This window comes from Esox lucius, chromosome 12 (genome assembly GCF_011004845.1).
Source record: "Esox lucius isolate fEsoLuc1 chromosome 12, fEsoLuc1.pri, whole genome shotgun sequence".
Lineage (NCBI taxonomy): Eukaryota > Metazoa > Chordata > Actinopteri > Esociformes > Esocidae > Esox > Esox lucius.
This window is the reverse complement of record NC_047580.1, coordinates 30,602,604-30,620,479: the sequence shown is the minus strand read 5'-3', so window position 1 is coordinate 30,620,479 and position 17,876 is coordinate 30,602,604. Positions and strand designations below refer to the sequence as shown.

At 46.9% G+C, this 17,876-nt stretch overlaps 1 protein-coding gene across 17 annotated transcripts in view; it reads left to right on the top strand.

The window, feature by feature from the left end:
* The window catches only part of scn8aa (sodium channel, voltage gated, type VIII, alpha subunit a), a 67,454-nt gene that overhangs the window by 24,883 nt on the left and 24,695 nt on the right, over positions 1 to 17,876 (top strand). For 7 of the 17 annotated variants that reach the window (XM_029123921.2, XM_029123932.2, XM_029123919.2 and 4 more), the window contains exons 7-18: positions 897 to 1,118; positions 1,994 to 2,057; positions 2,177 to 2,318; positions 4,581 to 4,787; positions 4,988 to 4,999; positions 6,395 to 6,682; positions 8,022 to 8,348; positions 10,968 to 11,103; positions 12,663 to 12,901; positions 15,025 to 15,198; positions 15,910 to 16,266; positions 16,951 to 17,424. In XM_029123921.2, coding sequence (XP_028979754.1) covers positions 897 to 1,118; positions 1,994 to 2,057; positions 2,177 to 2,318; positions 4,581 to 4,787; positions 4,988 to 4,999; positions 6,395 to 6,682; positions 8,022 to 8,348; positions 10,968 to 11,103; positions 12,663 to 12,901; positions 15,025 to 15,198; positions 15,910 to 16,266; positions 16,951 to 17,424 — 2,642 coding nt within the window. Of the gene's footprint in view, positions 1 to 896; positions 1,119 to 1,993; positions 2,058 to 2,176; positions 2,319 to 4,580; positions 4,788 to 4,987; positions 5,000 to 6,394; positions 6,683 to 8,021; positions 8,349 to 10,967; positions 11,104 to 12,662; positions 12,902 to 15,024; positions 15,199 to 15,909; positions 16,267 to 16,950; positions 17,425 to 17,528; positions 17,532 to 17,876 lie in introns of all 17 variants that reach the window. The other 10 variants (XM_029123930.2, XM_034296116.1, XM_034296115.1 and 7 more) reach the window with 4 other exon arrangements.

Sequence of the window (17,876 nt, the reverse complement as noted above, 5' to 3'; positions counted from 1 at the left end):
GGAGTTTAAATGACCTGCATGTTGTTGGCTTGAACCCCTGCCTGCCTGTGGCACTGTCCTCCTATCATGGCCCCTCTTTGTGCTGCTGTGCTTCCTTCCTTCCTTCCTTTCTTATGGATTTTCCTCCCGCTGTTCCGTTCGGAGCCCCTCCCCCTCTAGTTCGGCTGTAATCAGTGAGCAACGGATCGGCCGGGCTTAGAGCCGAGGGCCAGTAACCAAAAGGTCCCTGGTTTGAATCCCTGAGCCGACACGACTAAAACAGTCAGTCGTTGTGCCCTCGAGCGCCACACCAAAACCCAATTGATCCTGTAAGTCACTGGTCATGCTGACTAACAGCATCCGGCGTAGACAGGATCCCTCTTACTCAATATCTCTATGTCCCCTGACTCCATGCTGTATGGTCTCAATACTGAAGCTCTGAACAGAAGGGGACGCTGGCTCTTGAATATTTAATGTTAGTATTTGTGTTTTAATACGTTCTGTATGTCTTATAACAAAGTTGTAATGTTTTGAACTAACGACTCAAGGAAGATTCATACGATTAGGATTTATTAAAATGGCAAATATTAAAAGGTTCTGCCCAAGGAATAGCCCTTTTGTAGTCAATATGTGCTGTTTGTATACATCGTACAGTAGATTAAAGTGAAAACCTTCCAAGGGTGTATATACCTGTCATTAGGGTATTGTTTCACTACACGTCATGTTAATAACAATTGGAAGGAAAGGATGAAAACAGACAGCATTGTAGTTTGACAAAATGGGAAGAAATAGCGAAGTCACCTTGTCTGGGACCCCAGTATCTTCCTCCTCACACCTAGAGGATACACTCTGTCTGCATCACCCCTTTGGTTTGTGTGTGTTTTCGTGTGTCTGTGCGTGTCTTCCTCCCCGGCCAGGCCTGAAGACCATCGTCGGGGCTCTAATCCAATCGGTGAAGAAATTGTCAGACGTTATGATCCTCACGGTCTTCTGTCTCAGTGTCTTCGCTCTGATTGGACTACAGTTGTTCATGGGAAATCTTCGACAAAAGTGTGTGATTTGGCCAATCAACTCCACCGAGAACTACCTGGCCAACGGTAGCAAGGGCTTCGACTGGGACGAATACATCAACAATGCCAGTGAGTGTTTGTCCGTGGGCCAGTGAGTGGTTGTTTTGGAGCCAGTGTGTGTTTGTCCAAGGGCCAGTGCGTGATTGTCTTAGGGCCAGTGAGTGGTTGTCTTAGGGCCAGTGAGTGGTTGTCTTAGGGCCAGTGAGTGGTTGTTTTGGAGCCAGTGTGTGTTTGTCCAAGGGCCAGTGCGTGATTGTCTTAGGGCCAGTGAGTGGTTGTCTTAGGGCCAGTGAGTGGTTGTCTTAGGGCCAGTGAGTGGTTGTCTTAGGGCCAGTGAGTGTTTGTCCATGGGTCAGTGAGTGGATGTCTTAAGGCCAGTGAGTGTTTGCCCAAGGGCCAGTGAGTGTTTGTCCATGGGCCAGTGAGTGTTTGTCCATGGGCCAGTGAGTGGATGTCTTAGGGCCAGTGAGTGTTTGTCCATGGGCCAGTGAGTGTTTGTCCATGGGCCAGTGAGTGGATGTCTTAGGGCCAGTGAGTGTTTGTCCATGGGCCAGTGAGTGTTTGTCCATGGGCCAGTGAGTGTTTGTCCATGGGCCAGTGAGTGGATGTCTTAGGGCCAGTGAGTGTTTGTCCATGGGCCAGTGAGTGGATGTCTTAGGGCCAGTGAGTGTTTGTCCATGGGCCAGTGAGTGTTTGTCCATGGGCCAGTGAGTGTTTGTCCATGGGCCAGTGAGTGGATGTCTTAGGGCCAGTGAGTGTTTGTCCATGGGCCAGTGAGCGGTTGTCTGAGGGCCAGTTGAGGTCGTCACATCCTCTCTGTGCCTCTTTATACTATTGCAGACTACAACACTAGAGAGAGATGTTATTCTGAAGCTATGTTGTTATTGTGTGTCTGTTTTCGTGTGTTTCTCTGTCTGTGTGTGTGTGTGTCATTCTTTCACCAGGCAATTTCTACTTTCTCCCTGGGCAACTGGATGCCCTTTTATGTGGCAACAGCTCAGATTCCGGGTATGTAGCTACTCCATGTGCCAGTCGGCCTGTCTGTTTGTCTGACCATCTGTCTTTTTCACCTGCCGCAGTTGCTTCTGTGTGAATAACGCTGAGTACCCCCCCCCTCCCCCCCACAGACGCTGTCCTGAGGGCTACACGTGTATGAAGGCCGGGAGGAATCCCAACTACGGCTACACCAGTTTCGACAGCTTTGGATGGGCTTTCCTGGCCCTCTTCCGGCTCATGACACAGGACTTCTGGGAGAATCTCTACATGTTGGTGAGCGCACAGTCAAAGAGGGAGCACGGCCACACCACCTCATGCTGTTCGTCCTCGGCACGGTTATATACGTTGGTTTGGGTTTCACTCGTGTCGAAACGTAACATGCTCAGTTCACACTCAGCTGGGTGGTGTTGCCAATTCTCCTCATTGCTTTGAGTAACAACAGATTTTTCTTGGAGTTTGGATCACATTTTTAATTGACTAGAATTTAAATGGAACTGAGCCCGACCCTGAAGACTGGATTATAATACGGTGTGGTTCTGAGACTGTGGGGAAGGCCATATAGTAACTACTCAGTTAGTAAACACCTAAGATGCGGGACCGGCGCACCACATGACATAATGAACAGAGTGTCATTCGGGACAAGCTCCCGAACGGCGTCCTGTTTATTCTGTACTGTACTCTACTGGACTGGTTTGGACTCCCTGTGCACCATGAAGGGTTTAGGTTCAAACCCCAGGCAGGACAGCCCCTGGTTGATGACACCAGATCCTTGTCAGGTTACAGCTGCCACCATAAGAGCCAGTGACTACCCGTCCTCCCTTCTGATCTGCGTAGCGCTTCCTTTTGGCTCGACCCGTGAAGCATCACGGCATCCTAATCGGCACACGAAAATCCCACCCATGTCCCCGAATGACACTCTGTTCATTATGTCATGTGGCGCGCCGGTACCGACCGGAGCGCCTGTGTTGTTTAGGGAACGGGGGTGCCGTTTGGATTCAGACTTCTCCTTCCTCCCGCCAGCGCAGGCTCTGTGTAATGGTGGAACACTTAGGCTCCTACTGAGCTGAGGGGGAGGCGGAGAGGAAGAGCATCAAATGTTAACCCGGGAGCTACAGCCCGGCCAATCAGGGAGTGGAAGGGCGTCGAATGTTAACCCGGGAGCTACAGCCCGGCCAATCAGGGAGTGGAAGGGCGTCGAATGTTAACCCGGGAGCTACAGCCCGGCCAATCAGGGAGATGAGAAAAAGACTGCCTCCCGAATGTCACCCTGTTCCCTGGTTTCTAGGGCTCTGCTTGTTAACAAGGACTGGGTCAAAACGAGTGTGCTACTTAGGGATATCTGCTCTCTCCTGTTCATATCAAAGTTGACAGTCTGATGTGTCTGAAAATATTGTTGTATTGTAGCAGATGGTCAGGCCAGAGTAGTTAGAGGTGAGTGTGTGTGCATGATTTTAAGACATCAGTAAATCATGTTTACTGAGTTGGCTCAGGTGTGCACATGTCTGTGTGAGAATGTTTGCATGTATTTGTGTGTGTGTGTGTGTGTGTGTGTGCAGAATTGTTGGTGTTAATGTGTGGAACATGAGGTCTGTCCAGAGGAGAGATGCTGTGTGTTGAGCTGAATGTTTTTCCAAGAGACGCATGTACGCCACATCTATAATTGACATAGGAGGGAATTGCTTCTGCTGAAAACCCAGGAAGTCTCTCTCCCCAGAGGCCATATACCCTCTTTAAAAGGCCTTAGTGCAAACTATAAACCCTCTTTAAAAGGCCCAAGTGCAAACCATAGACCTGCTTCAAAAGGCCCTAGTGCAAATCATGAACCCGCATTCAAAGGCCCTAGTGCAAACCATAAACCTGCTTTAAAAGGCCCTAGTGCAAACCATAAACCTGCTTTAAAAGGCCCTAGTGCAAACCATAAACCCGCTTTAAAAGGCCATAGTGCAAACCATAAACCCGCTTTAAAAGGCCCTAGTGCAAACCATAAACCCGCTTTAAAAGGCCCTAGTGCAATCCATAAACCCGCTTTAAAAGGCCCTAGTGCAAACCATAAACACGCTTTCAACATTTTTTGTTCAAACCATAAACCCGCTTTGAAATGCTTTCGTGCAGCCCATACTGCACATCTTTGTTTTGCACAGGGGAAATATGTGTCCAGAATTACACCTTATTCCCCCACACGGACTAGTAAAACCTTCCCCCAACTGTTCTCCTTGCAGAACGTTCCCCCAACTGTTCTCCTTGCGGACTGTTCCGTGTGCACCCTCCAAAGGGGTTGTGTGAAGTCAGCCGTACTGCTGTTGCTACAGCCTGCTTTGGGCTTGGCCCTCTGAGACGTGACTAGAACTGAATAATGTCACTCGTCGCATAGAACTGGATTATAGGCCACAGTCATGTTATGCATACTTCACCCGGACTGATGGAATTCAACATAGTATTATGAATAATTTAGGAGTGTTTGTTGTTCTTGGTGTTTTGAGCTTGGCTCTGTCAGTGTACCTGATGACTCTGCCGCCCTCTCCCCCCTCCTCCCAGACGCTGCGGGCGGCCGGGAAGACCTACATGATCTTCTTTGTGCTGGTGATCTTTGTGGGCTCCTTCTACCTGGTCAACCTGATCCTGGCTGTGGTGGCCATGGCCTACGAGGAGCAGAACCAGGCCACTATGGAGGAGGCGGAGCAGAAGGAGGCGGAGTTTAAAGCCATGCTGGAGCAGATCAAGAACCAGCAGGAGGCCGCACAGGTCAGTGTCACAGAGTCCCCATGTCTCAAGCATGTCCACGTGGCCGGAAATGGCCCCTCCTTCTCTGTATATTGACCCCCCCACCCACCAAGGTGCAGGGGGGAGCGTTCGGAGGACATCCGGGGGTCCGTGACACAACCTCCCGACGTTTTGACCTCATGTGTGTGTTTTCTCTGTCTCTGTTGTCGCTGTCTCCACAGGAGGCCGCCCAGGTCAGTGTCTGTCTGTCTCTCCGTCTGTCTGTCCGTCTAAGCATCTTTGTGTGTGCGTGTGTGTGTGTACACTGTGACAGAAAACAGTAATTCATACGTGAACATTTTGTATTATCTACAGTAAAATATTCTTCCCTGCAATATTGTAAATGATAATCTATTGTGGGAAAATGTTGTGGGTGAGGAAATAATTTCTGTATTTCAAATGGTAGGCCACTGTAATTCCACCCAGAGAGTACAGTGCAGTACAGTATTTTTGGAGTGCCAAACACTTTCTGACCACTAGTGGGCTTATGGTATTGTTGTTTCTGGCTCTTTAAGATATTCAGAGGCATGACATTTATTATGGCCGGTATTTTCTGTTGTGTAGCAGTTTAAGCATGTGTTTATAATGCTCTGTAAATGTAAAATGTATAAGGGACATATTGGAGTGGCGGCGTATCTGTAACTTTAAATGGGTTTACATTTTGCCATGTCCTTTTGGTCTGTTCACAAGTGATATTGCTCCAACTTGTCATGAATATGCCGTAATGTGTAAACACATTGCCTAACAGCTAACCTGCCTATATGATCCCATGTAATTACAGCAAAATACTCTGAAATACAAAACCCATCTCCCCTCAATGTATTTACTGCATTCATTCATTCATCCGTCAATTCATTCATCTTTTTTTCGATACAGTAGCAAAGTGATAAATGTTACTGTATTCAACTGCAGTACTTATCATTACACTGGATCTGCTTTGACACCGAATGTCGATTACAGTAGGTTTACAGCAATATGAAATACAGTAACTTACTTCCCACCAGCTGCCTGTACAGTAAGTTACTGTCAAATGCACGGCGAGCCTTTGACGGTGTAAGTGTTGGTGTTTGTGTCCCTGTCTCTGCTTAATATGCTTCACTCCTGTCCCCCCCCCCCTCCACTGTGTCTGCTTTTAAATCTGTTGAGCCTAAAATAACCGGCGGAGCAGTGTTGGTTACCGTGCTCTAAGCCTCACTGTCTGTGACGGAGGTGAGTAGCCCTGCCTGAGATCTGAAGACTTGCATGGGCTTCCTGAGCCAATGCCTAGGCTTTGGCTTAGCGGGCTAATGCACTCTTCTGGCTCACAGCAAACTGGGGGTTCTAACCCTTTCTGTCACATATGGCAAGTTCTCCGTGTTTAGCCCGGTAGAAGTGGTGCGGCCGGTCAAAATGGCTGATCTGTGTACCTGCTTAGTGGAAATTTGCCGTTTTGTATGGCGATGCTACTATGCAGGGTGCCCATTTTGCGTAGCTAGCTTATTGCGTTCCTGCCTTTCGCGTTCTTGAGTACGGTATATGACTGGAGGGTATAGTTGCGTACGTCGTAAATGACTCTCTCTCCCCACCTCGCGGCGGACGTGTGTCGGCAGGCCAACGCCATGGCGACGTCGGCGGGCACAGTATCAGAGGACGTGGCGGAGGACGACGGAGGGGGGAATCTGTCCTGTAGCTCGTCAGAGATGTCCAAGCTCAGCTCCAAGAGCGCCAAGGAGCGACGCAACCGCAAGAAGAAGTGGCGCCAGAAAGAGCAGTCTCAGCGGGAGGAGAAAGGCGACTGTGAGAAGTTCGTCAAGTCTGAGTCTGACGACGGAAGCAAAAGAAGCCGCTTCCGTTTCCCCGACAACCGGTTGGGCAGAAAGTCTTCCATCATGAACCAGGTGAGAACATCAGTGCCGAAGGCGGGGGTGTCTGTCACTGTGCAATGCATTGTGGGAGGCTGAATGGAATATGAATCGCAGTAGCTGTTGATGTTTTAGTTTGAAGTCACACTCAGATAATCCAGATTTGTATTATTCTTTTTAAAAAAAGACGTCTGACTGATTTCAGTTACCCTCTGAGTCAGTTTGAACCCCTGGGCTTTGTTTCAGATGGAGGCTACTCCATTCCACATGAAGCTTTATGGCAAGGGGTCAGCAGCAGAGTGTATACAGTATTTTTCTGTAGCTAATGATACAATTATACATAGATCATCATCTGGTAATATGCTAGCTATACTCAAGTTCAGTAGCATGTAACCGAGTTGTGCATTATTAACAGTGAATGCATGAATGTTTCAGTGAGAGCAAAGCATTTTCGCCGTGTTGTTTTGTTCTTTCATTTCCTCACGTTACTGTGTCTGTTCACAACAGAGGGCTGTAATCCTAGTGTCAACCCACAGCTCATTTTAATGAAGACATTGAACAGAAAGTCCAATTCAAGTCAATGTTCTGGACTGGTGGCCATATAAATACGTTAATAAAGGTTAAAGGTATATATATATATATATATATATATATATATATATATATATATATATATATATATATGTATATATATATATATGTATGTATATTTGTATATTTTGTATATTTTATTTAAGTGTACTTTTTTGCCCATGTAGTGGTTTGGCTGTGTGACCTGTGGTTGACATTATGTTAAAACATCGCTTATCAAATTATGCATTTTCCCATCTTTGGTAGGTTCCATCTTTACTCTCCATCAGAAGAGGCCCACCTAAGGGAAATGCATGTATACAAGCTGTTCTGAAATTCAACCAGGAGTAGTCCAGACACACACACACACACACACACACAAAAGACAATCCATACACATACGCACACACACAAATCACAAACATACACACAAAACACATACACACTCACACAAATGAATCTCTTTGTTTTAACCCCAGAAAAGTTTGTCAGCAACTTCTTTTGTACCCCCCCCCCACCCCCCCCTGTATTTACCCAGCATGGAAACAGGTGAAGACAGGCCCAGAGTAAAGCAGGAGAGTCAGTGACAGGGATTGAGTCCTTGACCTCTAATGCTATGATTTGGTTTTATGTTTGACCATTTTAATCTCCCTCACTCACTTATTTTCTCTACCCCCCGCCTGTGTCTCCTTGTCCTCTCTTCTTCTCTCCTCTCTCTCACTGTCTCCTCCCCCCTCTCCCGCCCCCCCCCACGTCTCCTTGCTTCTCCGCGTCCTCCGCTCTCCTCCCCCCCGGCCTCCTACAGTCCCTCCTCAGTATCCCCGGCTCGCCGTTCCTGCTGTCGCGGCACAACAGCAAGAGCAGCATCTTCAGCTTCAAGGGCCGCGGCAAGGACGTGGGCTCGGAGAACGAGTTCGCCGACGACGAGCACAGCACGGTGGAGGAGTGCGAGGAGCGGCGGGGCTCCCTGTTCAGCCCGTACCGGCGCAGCAGCTACACTGGCTACCACCATGGTGGAGGGAAGAGGAACTCGACGGTGGACTGCAATGGCGTGGTGTCTCTGATCAGCCCGGGGCCTGGTGGACGACTTCTGCCTGAGGTGATAATAGATAAGGCAGCTTCTGACGACAGTGTAAGGAAGTCAATGAGTAACTCAAGTCCGTTTTTTCTGTCTAGGCATGGCCCCTGGTTCTCTCTCTGTCTCTCCTGCGCTCTCTTTCTACCCTCTCTGCTTTCTTCTTCTTTGCTGGTCCGTACGTCTGCGCTGTCTGCGCTAGCCCTCCTACCTGGCTCCTGATGTGTAGTTCATGGTCTGCTGCCCGCTTACCGAGGAAGCAACTTAGAGAACATAGAGAAACGCTGGTTGATTAGAGGACAAAAATATTAGTCTTAGTGTTAGAAATTGGGTTTTCAATGACTTCCAGCATACTGTTGTTCTGTATCTCAGAATTTTGTTTTGTCACTCCAAGTGGTGTAACGACATGATGTTAAAGGAATAATTCCAGATTTTGACAATTACGCCCTTAAGGGGCAAACAAATGGTGCCCATGAGAAACAAACAAATGGTGCCCATGAAATATTCTTACTTTGGGTATGTAGTAAAAAGGACATGATTGCCAAAATCTCAAACTATCCCTTTAACATTTTACTTGATAATAACACTCTCAACTTTTGAGCATTGCACTGTCAGTGTATTCTACTAGATTAGGTAAAAACAACCACATATCATATATATTACACATTTATTCCCTTCCTTTTCAAAGGATCCATTATAAACCAACAACAATCTCTGTCTCTTTGTATTAGGAAGCATGGTACTTTGACCTTGGCTTCCAGCAGGTTTTGTACTGTGTTTCTGACCTAGCCAGCATGATAACAGCCAGACTAGTGGCTATGGCATCTATACTCTTCTTCTGACTTGGTGCATGCTCAGCGCATGACGACTGGAAACCTTTCAATTCTGAATACTCCTAACATTCTCCTAATGTTCCCGTAGAGTTCTCCTAATGTTCCCTCACAATTCTCCCCATGGTTCTCCCCAAATGCAATGGGACTCAAAGATGATAAATCAGGGTTAAATAGAGACTAATACTAATACCTAATTTGATGTGCACTGTATTGATGAGGTTTAATGAATGGTGGAAGTGGAACATATAGTGGTGGAATTGGTGCATTTAGCTAATATGACTGACATAATGGTTGGTCCAAAGAATAGATAAGTGAAACTGCACACACCAACACTTCCCTGCTCATTGTACAGAATATTCACGTTATTAGAGTCCTGATATGTTCCCAGTTTTAGTTAAACGTCCTGATTCGTTCCCAGTATTGGTTAAACGTCCTGATTCGTTCCCAATATTAGTTAAACGTCCTGATTCGTTCCCAGTATTAGTTAAACGTCCTGATTCGTTTCCAGTATTAGTTAAACGTCCTGATTCGTTCCCAGTAGGGATGCTCACTAACAACCATTAACCGTTAACCGACAACGTGTCAGTGACACATTTAAAAAAATAGCAGAGCAACAATGTTTTTTTTCACAAGGAGTTGATTTTATATAGCAGCATAAACAACAACAGAACAAAAACAGATTAACTGAACGCATTGAATCCTAACGAAAACCTCCTCCACTCTCAGCTAATTAATGACCACAAACAACCACCAGGTTTAACAAACAGGAATAGTGGAGTAAAATTTTTCAGACCTCAAAATGAAATATCCAGGCCAGGCCTACCTCAGTCCTCACCCAAGTGGACTGCTTGTCAACTGGTTTTTATTTAGAAATAGCAACATGTCGACATGTTGTGGGGTTCATCTGGTGCTCAGTCTGTTAGCTGTGAGACCTGTGGCGGAGAAAACCCGCTCAGATGTTACCGATTTCCCAGGAATGCGGAGGTAGCACCTCGCTAGAGTGGCCAGCCTCTGGAAGCTCGTCTGATTAGCTTTCCACCAGTCAAGAGGATTAGTATTCAATGAGGGGGGATTGTCTCTCATTAGGGGTCCACCTCTGCCTCTGGGTCATTAGCTCGTTGAGGGGTGCTGTAGTCGTCTCCCAGGAGCAACATCGTGGCATTGCCCTGGCGGCGGAATCCCGACTCCTGCCTGGGCAGCAGACACCGCTGTCTCATCATCTTGCCCCATAGGCTGTAGGCACGTGTGGCTGCAGGCACATGTGGTTGATTGTAGGTGTCCACAAGCCCGCGTGTTTGATATTTTTTTCCTTGTTTAACCGACAGTTTTAACCGGTAAACGTATGTATTGTCGGTTAACGGTTACATGGTTAATTATGAGCATCCCTAGTTCCTGGTTTTAGTGAAACATCTCGATACATTCCCAGTATTAGTGAAACGTTCCCGGTATTAGCTAAACGTCTCGATACATTCCCAGTATTAGTGAAACATCCCGATATGTTCCCGGTATTAGTGAAACGTCTTGATACATTCCCAGTATTAGTGAAACATCCTGATACGTTCCCAGTTTCTGTTTAACGTCCCTATAGCACTGCTCTCTCTGGCTGTGTGCCTGACCTGCATGTTCTTTCCCACACACAATCCTTCTGGCCAGCATCCCTCAACAACCAGCAGTACTAACTTACCTAAACCTCCTACGATATGTGGGCCTACCCTCCTGTCCAGTCCATCCAACCCGGTCTTGTTACAGGTGCACTTCCCTCCTTGGCCAGCGGTGGCACTGTGGGATGGTGTTCATGGTTTTACTACCATCGGTGCTTGATTCTTCTTCTTCCTCCTGGCAGCCCACTACTGAGGTTGAGGTGAAGAAGAAGCTGTCTGGTTCCCTGATGGTGTCTGTGGACCAGCTCAATACCTCCTTCGGAAAGAAAGAGCGGGCCAACAGTGTCATGAGCGTCATCACCAACACTCTAGCGGAGGGTATTGCCCCGATTCGATACATTTATACTAACTAACTAGCTACATCCATGCTGTATGATTTTCAGCTTAACGTAAGAACCGAAGAGATTTCCGATCTTTTGATACACAGGCTATTAGGTTGTTTTCATTGTTTCCCTATCTCACTTTTATGTAATTTTAAGATGAGTTCAGAGTTTTAAGAATGTACTGAGTTAATTGATTCTCAAACAGGTTTAAACATAAATGGACTGTTCTCCCATTGGACCAACAGTTGTACGTTCTTTATATCTCCAATACAGTCATGTGAAAAAGTAAGTAAACCCCCTGAAAACATATTTCACATATTTGGACATATGGATATGTAATATTCTACCCAACCTAATTTAGGATATTAAACTCAAAGATTATAATTCACAATAATTGTTTTAAATAAAAAATCAACACAAATGCAATTTCATAGTACAGAAAAAAGCACACCCCTAAGTTCAGTGGATGCAGTAGCTTTTTGCACACTTTTCTTTTCAGTACTTCTTCAAATGTGTTGAAGGGCTTTCTTGCATCCATGTTCAAGATCAGGGCTTTGACTCAGCCATTCCATAACCCTCCATTGCAAAGCAGCCCCACACCATAATGCTGCTCCTTCCATGCTTTACGAGTGGTATGGCCAACTTCTGGTGTGGCCGAACAACTCCACTTTTGACTCCTTTATCCAGAGGACATTGTTCTAGTAATTTAGTTTTTTCCCTGAATATCTCTTGATGTTACCCTGGGTTCATAAGAGACATTTATGAGCATCCTTTGGTCATCTCTTGGGCTGAATTGGGTGGACGACCTTTCCTATGTAGATTGGCAGTGATCTGGAATTTTCTCCATTTGTAGATGATCTATGGAAAGTGGAATAATGTACAATGAATTGCTTGGAAATGGCATTTTAGCACCTTTCAGGCTCATGGCACCAATAATATTTCTTATGAGGGCCTTGGGTAGGTGTTTTGATCTTGGCATGATGTGTTACCACAAACCTATATGGTAAAGACCAAACCAGACCAGTTTATGATATTTATAGAAGGCAGGTCACTGTTAAATTTAACCTGTTTTGGTGAACCTGAGTCTAATTCTAGTCATTTTGTGTGATGGTAAAGCAAAAGGAAATTGCATTTCTGTTTATTTAAACTGCGTAAATGATTTCAAAGTAAAAAAAAAGATTCTGTGTGATGTGTAAAATTGGATTCCCTTCATCAATGAATGTGGTCAGAATTCGGCTGAAATATCCCAAAATGTTAAAACAACTTTCCAGATGTTCCACTTTTTCACATGTCTGTGTTTATAGCTAGCTTGACATTCTTGTATTGACAAATACAAGTTATAATTGTATATTTACATATACAGGACATATTATTTTTCATATTGTTTCATCCACTGAAAAACTAGATTAAAATATTGTTCATCTCCTTAAAACACTTTAAACATTTCCTTTAGCTTATCCCGAGTTCCAAACAGACGCAGACAGGGTTTGCCCTTTATTTTTTATTTGCTCTATTTTTATTTTTTTTATACTCCTCTCCTGGTGGGTCTCTTAGAACTGGAGGAGTCTCAGCGTAGTTGCCCGCCCTGCTGGTATAAGTTCTCCAACATCTTCCTCATCTGGGAGTGTTGTCCTATCTGGCTGAAGATCAAGGACATCGTCAACCTCATAGTGATGGATCCCTTTGTGGACCTGGCCATCACCATCTGCATCGTCCTCAACACCCTGTTCATGGCCATGGAGCACTACCCCATGACCCCGCACTTTGAAGAGGTGCTCTCTGTGGGAAACCTGGTGAGGATTTTATCGTTTTACGAGCGACTGCTTTGTTAGGCGGCCATTTCAGTTAGGTGGCACTGGAAAGGATAGTTCACCTAAATTACAATGGGACATTTTACTCACCCTGTACACAGACAAAGTAAGAGAGACATCCTTTCCTTGGTTTTACTCATCTGGCCACTCTTGACACATGCAGGGTAAGGAAATCGCCTGGTGGCTTTGTAATTGGAGTGAATTATAACAGGTACTTTGGCTGGCACTTATTTGGGCATTTTTATGATGTTTACAAAAAACATGGCAACTTTACACACTTTCCACTACGTGCCTGAAAGTATTAAACACAGTACATAGGTAGATGAAACACTAGGAATGACGAGAGGATTTGTCGAATTGAGCGGAGGACAGAAACTGTAATGACGCTGTGCTAACGACTAGCCACCATAGGCTTTTCCATCTCTCTCTGTTTAACACTCTCTTTCTCTCTGTCTCTTTTTTTAACTATCTCTCTCTCACTCTCTCTTTCTCACTTTGCTTCATTTATGGAGCCCTTCATGGCTCCATTGATGGTGTGTTCTTAAAAAAACCCAAAGCCAGTTATTTGATCTCGGCCTTGTCTTTGTGCATTGACATCTCTTATAAGATATTCATCGTCTGCTGAGAGAGCTGCGTTATTTCTGTACAGATAATTGACAATTCCATCATTGGCTATTCCAAGCTAAATGAAAAAATATCCCAGACCCCCTACAGTTTCCATGGATCTCTGGAGTCCTCTCTCTTCCTTCTGTACGCCTTTCCACAGTGTTCATTCCCCCATCTCGCCTCCTCTCATACTCATCTCTCCTCTTCTTTCATACTCATCTGTCCTCTCATACTCATCTCTCCTCTCATACTCATCTCTCCTCTTCTTTCATACTCATCTCGCCTCCTCTTCTCTCATAGTCATCTCGCCTCCTCTTCTCTCATACTCATCTCTCCTCTCACTGTCTCTTTTTTCTCACCTCCCCCACTTGAATTCTCCCATTTCTTCCTCAGGGCTGGTCTGTGCCGGACTGTCTCTCCTCTCCCTCTTCCTCTGTCCTGTGGTGTTATCCCAGACCATACTCTGCTTAACTCTGTCTCAGTGCTGCAAGGCAGGCTGTCAGGAGGCCTATTTTAATATTTCATTGTAGCTGATTGATGGGCTCCTCTAAGATGGTTCCTGAATCATTGCTCTCACTGAAAACTCGACCTGGTCCTTTTTTTTCTTAACCATTAGCCTTTCTTAAGAAACAGAGAAAAATTCCAGGGCTGCACGTGCCATTTAATTTTATGAGACTAGCAGGTATAGCACGGTATAGCACGGTATCGCACAGTATAGCACGGTATAGCATGAGTATCATAGCAGTACAACCCAGATATGGTTTGTTTTATGTCTGTCACACATGATAACAGTGTTTTGATGAATTTACAGCAGCAGGATTTACAAGCCGTGAGACACAGAGAGTATTTCAATAGCCTGATGATAATAACACTCAAAATGTGGCTTACTACTAGTTCATATTTTGGTAACAGCAGTGTGAGCGTGTGTCAGAGCATGTGTCAACATCGGCCTAAGTATTAGCTATACCTGTGACAGTCAGCATGGCACTGGGCCGTCAAGGTTACACCCAACCCGGGAAGGAGCTTTCTCTACTGAAACACAAACGGCCCAGTGCCAACTCGAGTCATCGTTTTCTGACGCACGCAAACAGAGACTCCGCCCTACGCCAGACCCTACCTTGATCTGCTGACTCCAGATCAACTCGGACCTTCAGATCTCCGGTACATAAGGGTCCTTACTGGCACCAGAACAGCTGGATGGGATGGATGGAGGGGCTGAGAATAATGGCTGGCCTGGCCGGTAAACAACAACACTCTGCTGGCCCAGATTACATATTGCTTGCCATTCCTCTGTCTTTATGATTGCCGTCCTCTGGGCAAGATTAGCACGTTGCCCCGACCTGATATGTTCGTGCCTTTGACCAGCGTTCTAACTTCATTATCATCTGTAAGGAATGTGAATAATTACAGTTCCTGTTCCTACAGTGCGACCTCGGTTTGACCCTTATACAAGGTGCAGTACACGTTCTGACCTTTGACCGCTGTGCTACCCTGCCCAGGTGTTCACAGGAATCTTTGCTGTGGAGATGTTCGCCAAGCTGGTTGCGATGGATCCCTACTACTACTTCCAGGAAGGGTGGAACTGCTTCGACGGCTTCATCGTGACCCTGTCCTTAGTGGAGCTGGCATTGGCTGACGTGGAGGGGCTGTCCGTGCTCAGGTCATTCCGATTGGTGCGTTGTGAGCACAGATCGTATAAAACGTGCGGTGTTGTTGTATCAAATTTGCAGATTTTCAGTGCTACTTAGAGTGCCAGTCAAACGTTTGGACACACTTGAATGAGTAAGTGTCTCCAAACTTTTGACTGGGACTACATATGCTGACCACTGTCAACTTTGAGTGTTTGCTTTGCTTCTGACTTATGTTACAAAGGCGTTTGTTTCGAGTTTGTCCTCTTATCTTTCATTATTTCCTATTATGTTGCATAAATTTGCCTTGGTGTACCTGCAACTGCTAAGAAACCAGAAATATTTAGCGTCCTGCTGATAAAATGGGTTCCCCTCTTCTTTCTGTTTTTCTCACATTCTCTCTTCCTTCCCTTCCCTCTGCTGCCCCCTCCGCTCTTGCCCTCTCACCCGTTCTCTCACCCTCCTCTCTCCTGTCTCCCCGCTCCCTGTCCCCTCCTTTCTCCCTGTCACCCTCCTCACTCTTCCACCCCTCTCTCCCATCCCCCCCCCCCCCCGTGTCCCACCTCCTTTCTCCTCCCCCTCTCTCCTTCTCGTCTCTCCCTCCCCCTCTCTCCCTCTCGTCTCTCCCTCCCCCTCTCTCCCTCTCGTCTCTCCCTCCCCCTCTCTCCCTCTCGTCTCTCCCTCCCCCTCTCTCCCTCTCGTCTCTCCCTCCCCCTCTCTCCCTCTCGTCTCTCCCTCCCCCTCTGTCCCTCAAAGCTGAGAGTGTTCAAACTGGCCAAGTCATGGCCCACGCTCAACATGCTGATAAAGATCATCGGTAACTCTGTGGGCGCCCTGGGAAACCTGACCCTCGTCTTAGCGCTCATCGTCTTCATCTTCGCCGTGGTCGGCATGCAGCTGTTTGGCAAGAACTACAAGGACTGCGTGTGCAAGATCGCCCTGGACTGCAAGCTGCCCCGCTGGCACATGAACGACTTCTTCCACTCGTTCCTCATGGTGTTCCGGGTGCTGTGTGGCGAGTGGATCGAGACCATGTGGGACTGCATGGAGGTGGCGGGCCAGGGCATGTGCCTCATCGTCTTCATGATGGTCATGGTCATCGGCAACTTGGTGGTAAGTGTACCCGGAAAGCCTCGTTGCCAGACGGGCCTTTGTGACAGCTGCCGTGACCTTAGCCACCGGTCCAAGAGCAGTATGTTGTCTTGAGTACCCCGGGTGTGTTAAACCGCCAAATGGCACAGTGTGAACGATGCGCCACATACCAGATCCACCCTGACCTCTGACCCAGCGTGTCTGGCATTACCAGATCCACCCTGACCTCTGACCCAGCGCGTCTGGCCTTACCAGATCCACCCTGACCTCTAACCCAGCGTGTCTGGCCTTACCAGATCCACCCTGACCTCTGACCCAGCGTGTCTGGCCTTACCAGATCCACCCTGACCTCTGACCCAGCGTGTCTGGCCTTACCAGATCCACCCTGACCTCTGACCCAGCGTGTCTGGCCTTACCAGATCCACCCTGACCTCTGACCCAGCGTGTCTGGCCTTACCAGATCCACCCTGACCTCTGACCCAGCGTGTCTGGCCTTACCAGATCCACCCTGACCTCTTACCCAGCGTGTCTGGCCATTACCAGATCCACCCTGACCTCTGACCCAGCGTGTCTGGCCTTACCAGATCCACCCTGACCTCTGACCCAGCGTGTCTGGCCTTACCAGATCCACCCTGACCTCTGACCCAGCGTGTCTGGCCATTACCAGATCCACCCTGACCTCTGACCCTGCTCTCCTCCCTCTAGGTGTTGAACCTTTTCCTTGCCTTGCTGCTGTCTTCGTTCAGCGCGGATAACTTGGCCGCGACCGATGACGACGGAGAGATGAACAACCTTCAAATCTCCGTCATACGTATAAAAAAGGGAATAGCCTGGTTCAAGGTCAAGCTGGCGGAGCTGGTGCTCAGCTTGACCAAGAAACCGCCAGTGGAGGACGAGCAGAAGCCTCTGGATGTCATGTACGACAAGAAGCTGAACTGTATCGCCAACCACAGCGGTGTGGACATTAACCGCGACCTGGACTACACCAAGAATGGGAACGGCACCACCAGCGGGATAGGGAGCAGTGTCGGGAAGTACATGATTGATGAGGACCACATGTCCTTCATCCACAACCCTAACCTGACCGTGTGCGTTCCCATCGCGGTCGGAGAGTCCGACTTCGAGAACCTCAACACGGAGGACTTCAGTAGCGAGTCGGAAAATGAGAACAGCAAAGAGGTAAGTGAACGGAGTTCGGTGTCGAGTAAAGATGATCAGAAGGATGAGAAGATGTTCAGGGAATGTTGAAGGAGGTTGTAGTAATGTTGTGGTATTTTTCACAGGGGGTAAGTAATCTTGTGGTCATTTTGTAGTAATGTTTTGGGAATGTTGATTTTAATGTTGTGTAAATGTTGCAGTAGGTAATTTTGGATTATGTTGTGTTAATGTTGTGGTATTTTTGCAGGGGGTAAGTAATGTTGTGGTTGTAGTTTAGTAATCCTGCAGCGATGTTATATTTACGTTGTATGTTAATGTTGCAGTAATCTTTGCATGTGGGTAATGTTGTGTTTTTTGTGAGAATGTTGCAACGTTTTGGTAGTGTCTTGGTTATGTTGTGGTAACGTGTTGGCAATGTTGTGGTTGTGTAATCATTTTGTTGTAATGCTATGTAGTCTCCTGGCTGTAAATCA